The 11,531-nt window shown below is 40.5% G+C and overlaps 1 protein-coding gene across 1 annotated transcript in view; it reads left to right on the top strand.

Annotated features, from left to right (window-relative positions):
• The window catches only part of IL31RA (interleukin 31 receptor A), a 94,337-nt gene that overhangs the window by 63,691 nt on the left and 19,115 nt on the right, over positions 1–11,531 (top strand). Inside the window, exons 9-10 of the mRNA XM_006891543.1 lie at positions 5,179–5,280; positions 7,674–7,820. Coding sequence (XP_006891605.1) covers positions 5,179–5,280; positions 7,674–7,820 — 249 coding nt within the window. The remainder of the gene's footprint in view (positions 1–5,178; positions 5,281–7,673; positions 7,821–11,531) is intronic.

Here is an 11,531-nt window from a genome sequence, read left to right as displayed (position 1 = left end):
TCTTTGGCAAAGTGCAGCTTTCTGTTAGGCCCCCAGAGTATATATATTTTGGGCTTTGGGTGTTATATTCAAGCAATAACATTAAAAATTTGGGTTTTACCAACCATATTAGTTTCAAAACAAGTTGTATAATCAATCACATTAGTTACAAAGCAACATGGATTTGACTAATCATATTAAATACAAGTTACATTCCCTTAGCAACAAGGGCAGTAACAAGTTACATTCCCTTATCAGGGGTTTACAAATGTTGAGGCAAGTGGGGCCTTACAGGCATGTAAGGACATATTTGGGCATCTTTACATCAAACTCTTTCAGTACACTTCACTATACATTATTTTCACAGCAAATTCATAACATGTTTTTATAACAAACTTGTATATTTTCATAGCAAATTCATGTGTCTTATTCTTAAACTTAAACCAATATGTTTTCACATGATATGCTTTCATAGCAAATTTAAAATGTTTTCTTATATTTAAACCACTCAAGACAAATAAACATAAACATATAATATGCTTTCACAGTAAACTTATATTTTCTTATACTTAAACTGCTCATAACAATGATCCAGGAAGCATCCAAAGAAGATGGAAGGAGTACACAGAGTCAGTCATTGTACCAAAAAAAATTGGCTGACACAGAAGAATTTCATGAAACAATATATTATCAATATTAGGACTGCAGGGCCCTTTCCTTCCTCTCCCAGAATCGCTACCGAGAGAATCAATCACAGGAAACAACAGCTGCGCTTTTTCTATGAAACTATCCTATACCTCTTTTCCCAGAAATAGTTTTCTCGGATCCTCGCCCACTTCCCTATCTTGAAGGAAGCATCTGTAAGCATCCCCTTCCCCAAGTCCCTTGTAAGAAAGTGTAAAATTTCCCTCTAACTCTCAGTGGCGGTTGGTCTTCTGCTTGAGAACCAGCCCGGCAGTTTCTCCTCAATAAACTATCTTTCTTGGCTTGCACTAGGTTCTGTCCTTCCTCGGAGACCTTATAATCAAGAGGTAATGATAATGAAGGAAGAAGTTCAAGCTGCCCTGAGGGAATTGGCAAAACAACAACAACAAAAAACAAAACAAAACAAAACAAAAAACACCAAAAAACACCCAACGTTCCAGAAATTGATGACATACCAACTAACAGATTTCTACAAATGCTACCTTGGACACATTCACCAGGTTTGCCAAGAAATCTGGAGGGTAACTACCTGGTCAACCTAGAAGAGATCCATATTTATTGCTGTTGTTGTTGTTATGTGCCGTTGAGTTGTTTAGGACTCATAATGATCCTATGTACAACAGCCCTAAACCCTGCTCTGTCCTGTGCTAATCGCACTGTTTCCGACACACCCATCCCGATTAACCCAGTCACTGAATCAATCCACCTCATAGAGGGCCTCTCCTGCACTGTCCCTCAACCCTCCCAAGCATGATGTCCCTCTCCAAGGACCTGTCCCTCCTTACAACATGTCCAAAGTATGTCAGAGGAAGCCTCAGAATCTTGCATTCAAGGAGCAGCCTGGTTTAACCCTCTCCAGGATGAATCTGTTTATTTTCTTAGCAGTCCATGGTACACTCAATACTCTTCTCCAGCAACACAGCTCAAAGACATCAATCTTCCTTCTATCCTCCCTAGTCATTGTTCAACTCTCTGAGGTATAACAAGTGATTGCAAAGACCATCGCCTGTATCAGACACACCTTAGTCTCCAGAGAGACATCATTACTCTTCAGAACTTTGGAAAGGTCCCTATTGCCTATGTATTTTAATTTCCTGGCTACTGGTGCCAAGAGTGTTGACTGTGGAGCCAACCATATTTATTACCATTCCAAAGAAAGATGATCTGGCAGAGAGTGGAAATTATCAAACATACATACAAGCAAAATCCTGCTGAAGATTATAAACAAATGAGTGGAACAGTACATCATCAGAGAACTACCAGAAATACAAGCTGGGTTCAAAAAGGCCGTGGCACTAGGGACATTATAGCCAATGTTAGATGGATCTTAGCTGAAAGCACAGAGTACCAGAAGAATGTCTATCTGTGTTTCATTGACTATGCAAAGGCATTTGACTGTGTGGATCAAAACAAATTGTGACTAACCTCGAGAAGAATGGGAATCCCAGAATACTTAATTGTGCTCATGCAAAACCTGTACTTGTAGTAGGAAGCAGGGAAATACTTCATGGTTCAAAATCGGGAAAGATGTATGCCAGGTATACATTCTATCTCCACACTTTTTCAATCTACATATGGAACATATTTTTCAGGAGGCTGGACTTGTTGTTGTTGTCGCTATTAACCACTGCAAGAATGGGGAAGCAGCCCAAATGTCTTAACACACTGAATGGATTGAGTCATTGTGGTACATTCACACAATGGAATACTATGCAGCACTCAGGAGCAATGATTTTGAAAATACTACATAACTTGGAAGAGAATGGAAAGCATTATGCTGAGTGAACTAACTCAGTCTCATAAGGATAAATACTACATAAGACTATTTTTGTAAAAATAGAAGGAAACTAGTAAAACATGTATGAGAACCCAAGGAGAGGAGGGATGAGAATCGAGGGGTGAGGATGGGTTGGGGCAAAACCACAGTTTGGTAGGTGGAAGAGAGCAGGGAAAAAAATGAGAAGGATCCAAGTGTAAATACAGGGTAATGATGAGTAAGGTCCAATGGTGATTGATTCTATAAAACAAACATAATGCATGTGAATGATTGTATGAAACACAATATGGATTAAGAATAGTGTGAAACACAATGTATATGAACACTGTAAGCAAACCAATAAAAAAAGGTAAAAAATAAAATAAAGAGGCTGGACTTTATGAGTAGGAATGTAGCATCAGAATTGGAGGAGGACTCATCAACAACCTGCGTTATGCAGATGACACAACCTTGCTTGCTGCAACTGAGATGGACAAGAAGCATTTGCTGCCACCTTCAATATAGGTTGAAGCTCCGTCTCACATACTCTGGGCATGTTGCCAGGAAGGACTGATCCTTTGAAGGATATCGTGCTTCAACAGCACAAGAGAGGAAGACCTGGATGAGATGAATTGACTCAGTAACTAGAATAGTGGAGGTAGGTGTGTTGTAGACAATGAAATTGGCTTAGGATAGCTCAGAGTTCAGAGCTACTGTCCACAGGATCGCTGTGAGGTGTAGGCGACTCGACAGAACATAACAACCACCACCATCTTTTTATCCCAAGGACTCAGTAAAATTTTGCAGTTTCTGTGACAGATTTCCTTACTTCTTCGACCCCAGCCTGTCTCCATGTGGGTAATACTACTTTGATAGTATCTATTATCAAAGGCCTAGGAAGCTCTGGTAGTAAGGAATTGCACTGCCTGTGCACAGGTATGTGGCTTGGATCCACCAGCTGCTCCAAAAGATAAAGATGGGCAGTCAATTCCCATGTGATTTCCTGCCTCTGAAAACCCACTGGAGCATCAGCTATGGCTTGGATCCAAGTAGAGGACATGAGTTGAGGTTATTTTTTCAATTCAGCATTTAATAAACTTGACTCCGTAACAAGTTTTGTTTCTCTTTGGAGAGCCCTTTCCCAATATTTTGCTCATCCTGTGAATAAATCAGAGTTTGGATCCTGCCTGTCCTGTGTAATATTCCCTTCTTTTCTGGCTCTCCTTTAAGGCGCCTAGTAGGTGATACAAAGGAGAGGCCTTCTTTACAAAAACTCTACATCGTGTAGACACAAGGCTTTATAATTTCAATCATATCAACCCAAACACTTCTTAGTAGCTTCCATGTTAACAAGTAAAGGAGTCCTGGTTGCAAGTGGTTAAAGCACTCACTTGCTAGTTAAATGGTAGGTGATTGGACCCCTTCAGCCACTCTACAGAAGAAAGATATGGTAGACCTCTGAAAATTACAGCATTTGAAACTCTATTGGACAATTCTACTCTGTCCTTTGGAGTAGCTAGGAGTCAGAATGAATTTGATTCTGGTGTGATTTATGTGAGTACAATGCTCCTACAGGGATGCAAGAAGACAGAGTAGGCCACTAGTTCTCCGGGGGCGGGGGGCATGCTAGTGACAGAGGGATTAAGCTTTGCTCTGAAGCACCCCTAGATCATATGACAAAATCAGGGATAGGGCATGGCCTGATCTCATCTGCCTTGCTGGATTCTTCTGTAATTTGTTAGGGAGGTCCATGCTTTAATTCTAAGTATGAACTCAGAGAACTGGAATAAGTTTTTTTTTTTCTTTTTAATCTTCTGTACTTTGGGCATGTTGCAAGGAGGGACAGTCCTTGGAGAGGGATATTATGTTTGGGATGGTGGAGGGACAGTGCAGGAGGGGAAGACCCTTGATGAGATGGATTGACTCTGTGACTGGGGTAATGGGGTTAGGTATGTAGTAATGGGGTAGGAGACAGTGAGTCTGGCCCAGGGTACAGCAGGGTTCAGAGCTTTTGAAGGGTCACTATGAGTTACAAGTGACTTGATGACACATAACAACAACAACAAAATAGAATTGTCTTAATTTATCTTCAGATTGTATAGACATAAAACCGAAAAAGAAAAGGAAAAAAAAAAATAAAACTGGCATTTGTGTGTTGTTCTTCTATCTTGAAATTTTTCTGACTTATTTTGGTTCTAGAGCTTTATTTGTGTGGGTGTGCCTGAGTGTGCGGATCCATTTGGATTCTCTTTACAACCATACCTCAGAAATATTGTGACTTCATTTTCAAACCACTATGATATAATAAAGGGAATATTGTGGTGGATTTGAGTTTCAATAATGGCTTTTTGTTTCACTGTGCATGTCAAAATTATGTTTATATCATAATCTAGCTTGTTAAGTGTACAATGGAATTATGTAAAAGTTTAAATTAGAGGAATGATGAAAATGTGACACAGAGTGTGCAAACATCCTGTTGGGAAAATGGCACCTATAGACTTGCTGAATGCAAGGTTGCAGCAAAACTTCAATTTGTGTATGAAGTACATTAAAATGAAGCATGATAAAGCAAGGTATGTTTGAGTATGTAGTAGACCTTAGAGACCTACTTATTTTGCAGATATGGAAGCTCTAAAAAAAATTTAGTATCTGACATAAATGTCATAACTCTCAGCAGTGAATTCTTTTCACTGTACCATGCTCAACACTTACTTAGCCTCCCCTCCTTCTCCTTACAGATAAATTAAAGCCTTTCTTGTGCTATAACATCTCTGTGTATCCAATGCTTGACAAGCAAGTGGGTGAACCTTATTCCATCCAGGCTTATATCAAAGAAGGAGGTATGTGTTACGGAGATCTGTGGGGTGAGGGAAACAATGGGACCTGCCCAGCATTCAAGTAAGGCTATAGACCCCTGAAGCTCATTTATGAATTCCCTGGAGTCCATCCCTGCTGACCCATCAGCTTGTACTAAGCAATATGTCTCACAATTGTGGCCATATTGTACATTCACTCAATTTCATAACTAGGGTGTTGTTAGGTATTGTTACGTTGTATCTAACTCATAAAGGACCCTCTGTACAACCGTACCTGTCCTATGTGTCCTGGCAATAGCTGCTGAGCTGAAGCTCATTATTGCATATTTGTTACTTCCATCTAGTTGAGGGTCTTCCTCTCTCTCATTGACCTGCTTTTCCAAGCATGATGTCCTTCTCCAGGAAATTAACTCCTGTATATGAGACAAATTGCCACCATTCTTACTTTCAAGAAGTGCTCTGGCTACACTTCTACAAAGACAGATTTGTTTGTTCCTTTGGCCATCCATGGTATATGAAATACTTTTCACCAATACCTCAATCACAATGTAAAGTCACTGATTGTTTCTGGGTTTTATTCATTGTCCAACTTCCACATGAATGTGAAGTAACTGGCAGTATCGTGCTTTGCGTTAGGAACATTGAAGTTATGTGCAATCTTCTGCCTTCCTAAATGGAAAACTGAGGCCCACAGATGTGAAATAACATGCCCAAAGCCTAATGTAAATAGACTTCCAATCAGAAATAACAATTAATTAGTAATGACTTAGAAGTTTCTTTAGAAACAAGAATGGAGATATATTGTCTCGTATACTTTGTAGATATTATAGAAGGCATCAATCCCTGCAGAAAGACATCATGCTTGGTAAGGTAGACGGTCAATAAAAAAGGAAGAATCTCAATGAAATGGATTGATAATGAGACGGATTTTGTTCATTTGTACTTAGGGTCATTCTATTAGACTCAACTCTGTGGCACAACTGGAGCCCTACAGGGTTCATTGAAACTTCTTGTTGTGTGCTCTCTAGTAGAAACTGATTCATGGCTGATCCTCCAGTGAGTTTTCAGAGGAAGTAAATAATGTGGGAGTAGATTGCCCATCCTACTTTAACAGCAGTTGGAGGATCCCAACCATGTGCCTTTGGGATTGCAGTGCAGCTTCTTAACACTAGGCCACCACAGCTCCCTACTATTATTTAGAAATGTTATAAAATTGTTTTAAAAACATATAGATAGGAATACCAAACCAAAAATGGAAACTCATTGCCATAGAGTCTATTCTAATCCATTGTGATCCTGTAGAATAGACAACCCTTGGGGTGGGGGTGGGGTGGACGGGAAGAAAAGTGCAACAATGAATGAATGGAAATCCAAAATCTCTGTAAATGTTCATTGAAATTAATAATTAAAAAAATAGAATAGACAACCCTACAGACTTTCCAAGAATAGAAATCTTTATGAAAGTAGTGAGGCAGCTGGGGGGTTTGAACTGCTGAACTTCTGGTTAGCAGCTAAATTCCCTAACCACAGCATCAGCAGATTGTGATAAGATTTCCCTAGAAATAAGCAAGAATTTTACTGGTAAACTGCTTAGATTTTATTTTTTTTATTCAATGTTAACATCTTCCAAATGCATCTTTCTGTGTAATGTTAGGAAAGAAAGCTTGTTGTTCACATCTTCAACTGTTTGATGGTATCTATCCAGGTCTGAATGAAAGAGCTGCCTGTCAAGTTGTAGTGAGACATCTATAAGAAAGTAGGTTTTCTAATTTCCCCCATGAATATGATGAGTCTAACTCTATAGTATAGTATAGGGAGTTCTGGTAGCCTGTTGATAAGAAGCTGCACTACAGTCTCAAAGGCACACAGTTCAAATCCACCATCTACTCCACAGAAGAAAGATGGGCAGTCTCCTTCTGTGTGATTAACTGCCTCTGAAAACCCACTGGAGGGCCAGCTATGGTTTGGTTCCAGTTCAACAGTGCATGACAATAACATTCAGGATATATGATTCTAGAAAATAATTTCCCCAAGCAAGTGGATTTTTCACCTCCTTAATTACATCTGCCTCCTACCCCTAACTCCCCAGGGTGTGCATGACCCGTTATTTCAGGAGTGGGTGGTGGTGTTATGTGCTGTCATAGTCGAGTTGACTACTTCTAATAGCAACCCTATGACCAACAGATCTGAATCTCCTCCCAACTGTAATGGTCTGACTAGGTTTGGGTGCTCATAAAAACTGGATGGAAGAAGGGCCTGTTGGAGTGGGACTGAGTTTGAACTTATTAGAAATCATTGAGTTGACTATAATCCATAGTGACCCTAGAACAGCAGATCTGACCTTTGCCCTAGCCAGAGCCGCCACAATGATTTCTGACATACGCAAACCCACTTATTTAATTTATTATCTTTTAAAGTCCCTTTAAAAGGTCCCATGACCAAGGCAGAAAACATTGATGTGAAGACAGTCACAATAACATGGGAAGAGACTCCCAAGAGTGAGAGACGTGGCTTCATCAACAACTACACCATATTTTATCGAGCTAAGAACGGCGATGAAGTTTGTAAGTACATAAAAATCTGGTTGAGAAACAACAAAAACAAATACAACTATGGATGCTCGTAGTCTACACATCGTAGACTTGCCACATGTGTGATTTTGTGGTTGGAAGGAAGCCTGTTCCTTTGACATCTGTTCGGAGGTGGATTTCCATGTGGGAGGTTCTGCTTTCAAGAAGGAAAACTCCTATTATGGCTCTTTTGGAATGAAAACTAGATCCTGTGCAAGGCTGTTGTTAATGCCATCAGGTTGACTCCAGCTCATAGCAACCTGATATACAACAGAACACGACCCTGCTTGATCCTGCTCCAACTTCACTGTCTCTGCTGTTCTTGACAGGGCCTGCTTGCTGTTAGGTACCATCATGACAAAACCAACCCACAGCTGACCTTCTGGTGCATTTTCAAAGGTATTAAATTGAATGACAGGAGACTGCCCATCTTTCTCCTGTGGAACTGCTGGTGGATTCAAACCTTGTGCTTTGGATTGGCAACACAGCTCCTTACCACTAGAGCATGAGAACACCCAAAAATCTGCAGGGGCCTTTGATTTCGAAGTAGATGTTGTTCTTAGGTGCCATTCAATCAACTACTACTAATAGCAACTCCATGAACAACAGACCTGAACCTGCACCATCTTCACAATCTCTGCCATACTCAAACCCAGTGTTTCAATATCTACCTGGTTGGAGGAGAATTCCTCTCATTCACTGACCTCCCTCCTCTCCCATCAGGATTTCTTTTTGCAAGGACTAGCTCCTCTTGATAATGCTTTAGAAGGGGTCATGGTACTAGGGATATCGTTGCTGATGTTAGATGGATCTTGGCTGAAAGCAGGAAATACCAGAACAATGTCTATCTGTGTTTCATTGATTATGCAAAGGCATTTGACTGTGTGGATCATAGCAAACTGTGGCTGACTCTGAGAAGAATGGGAATCCCAGAACATTTAATCGTGCTAATGTGAAACCTGTACTTGGACCAAGAGGCAGTCGTCAGAACAGAGCAGGGCAACACTTCATGGTTCAAAATTGGGAAGGGTGTACACCAGGGATGTGTCCTATCTCCATACCTTTTCAACCTGTATGCAGAGCAGATTATCCGAGAAGCAGGGCTCTATGAGGAGAAGCATGGCGTTAGGATTGGTGGACGATCTATCAACAATCTGTGTTATGCAGATGACACAACTTTGCTCGCTGAAACTGAGGAGGACTTCATGCACTTACTGCAGAGGGTCAAGGACTGCAGCCTTCAGTATGGACTGAGGCTCAATGTTAAGAAGACAAAAATTCTTACCACAGGACCAATCAGTAGCATCAGGATGGATGGCAAAGAGATTGAGAGTGTTCACAGCTTCAGTTTGCTCAGCTCCACGGTCAACACTCTTGGCACCAGTAGCCAGGAAATCAAAAAACATATTGCGATGGGAAAGTCTGCGGTTAGGAACCTCTCTAAAGTACTCAAGAGCAACGGTGTCTCTCTGGAGACGAAGGTGCACCTGATACAGGCCATGGTTTTTGCAATCATTTGTTATGCATCAGAGAGTTGGACAATGACTAGGGAGGACAGAAGGAGAATTGATGCCTTTGAGCTGTGGTGCTGGAGAAGAGTATTGAATGTACCATGAACTGCCAGGAAAACAAACAGATTCATCCTAGAGAGGGTTAAACCAGGCTGCTCCTTTGAGGCAAGGATTCTGGGGCTTCACCTGACATACTTTGGACATGTTGTAAGGAGAGACAGGTCTTTAGAGAGGGACATCATGCTGGGTAGAGTGGAGGGACAGTGCAGGAGGGGAAGACCCTCTCTGTTTTCCTCATGTTGAGATTCAATTCATATTGAAGGGTGTTGTTTTTTATTTTCTGCAGTAAGTGCCTCAAGTCTTCTTCACTTTTTGCCAGCAGTGTTGTGCTATCTGCATAAAGCAAGTTGTTGATTAGTCTTCCTCCAATCCTGATGCCACATTCCTCTTTATATAGTCCAGCTTCTATTTCCTAGTGTCTTATTCTGGAAGCTCTAGTGAAACCTTTCCACCATGGGTGACCTTGTTAATATTTGAACTACAGGGGCCATACCTTCCAGCATCGAAGTGACACAAACACTCACCCATGAATATTGGTACACGGCTAGATCCTAGCTATTTATTTTATGATGATGATAACTGGAACTGAGTGATGATATAAGATCAATAATGTCCATTTATAATTTGGTCCTTCCTTTGTTTATGTATGTGAGGAACGCATGCTGCTATAAAATAGGGCAGATAATATTCTTAAAAGTTATTCCTAAAAAAAAAGTTATTCCTATACTGAGTTGATAAAATTTGGAATAACCTCTTGATCCAGGATTATAGTTAATATTAGACTACATTGGCACCATCTAGGCCCATTTACCAAAGCCTTTTAGGTATAAAGTCTCTAAAATACTTAAAAGTTGTTTGCAGTGAACTATTAATGTAAAGGATGATGGTTCAAATTCACTGAGTGGTAGGAAGCCCTGGAAATCTGCTTCTGTAATGATTATAGCCAACACTGTGGAGCAGCCCTGCTCTGTAACACAGGAGGTCAACATGAATCAGAATTGATTCAGAACTCAATGTCGTCGTCAGTCCTGACGCATAAGGAGCCTCCACTGGGTTTCAGAGGTACAGTTGCAACAGGAGGGGACTGCCCATTTTTCTCCCATGGCGCTACTGATGGATTCAAACCATCAGAGAAACATAGCCTTAGAGTTAGCAATGTGACTCACTACACCACCAAAACTCCCTTTGGAACTGACTGACATTGAGGTCACAGTTTCTGGAAAAAGGAAACATCAGACCATGGAGCTACTCCTTGAGAAAGAAGAGGACACATTTTGTGTTAGATGGTACCTTTTTTTTTTTTTTTAACTTATAGGTAATTTAAGCCACTGTAGAAACAACCCAGATCTAGAATCTCAGTAGTATAAAACAGCAAAATACAATTTTTTTTTCTTGCTCAAATTATAATTTGTCAGTTTAAATTGTCTGTCTCCCTGTACCTCCTCTGAAGCATTATGCTTCTGGCATTACTGTGTCGGGCAGAATGAAGGAGATATGTTGGCTCATGACTGCTGTAGCCTGGAATGAACACAACACTTTTGCTTATAGTACATTTGCCAGAGTTGGTTGTTGTTGTTGTTGATTACCATCGTGTTGAGCATGACTCATAGCGACCCTATGAACAAAAGGTCTGAAGCTTTCTATAACTATTGACATTTATAAAAATTCATAGAGTTTTCAGCGACATGTTGTTTAGGAAGTGGATGCCATTCCTGCTTCCAAACGTGACTTAAACTGGGAGTTCCACCAAACACTGTCCACCATGGGTAACTGTTATGGCATTTGACATCCCAATGGCAAAATGTTCAGCATCACAGCAACATCAGGTTACCTCAGTACAGCATATTGACAGAAGAATGCTACACCACTTAGAAGACTGTTCCTTCAAAATATAGTAACAACCAACTTTTAAATACAAAGGCCCTCCTCAAGGTCTTGTTGACTCTAAACATGAAGCTTAAAAGTTGTTGTTGTTGTTGTTATGTGCCGAGGCTTAAATAAAAACAATCAATATAGTATGGTTTTGTTGTCATGTGCCATTGAGTCACCTGCAACATATAGTGACCCTATGTCCAGCAGCTCTGAACCCTTCCCTGTCCTGAGCCAGTCTCACTAATTCCGATACACCAACTCC

The sequence above is a fragment of the Elephantulus edwardii genome, unplaced genomic scaffold (assembly GCF_000299155.1).
Source record: "Elephantulus edwardii isolate Elephantulus edwardi_28Jun2011 unplaced genomic scaffold, EleEdw1.0 scaffold00099, whole genome shotgun sequence".
NCBI lineage: Eukaryota > Metazoa > Chordata > Mammalia > Macroscelidea > Macroscelididae > Elephantulus > Elephantulus edwardii.
The sequence above is the reverse complement of the archived record's forward strand: the minus strand, read 5'-3'. Positions and strand labels throughout refer to the sequence as shown.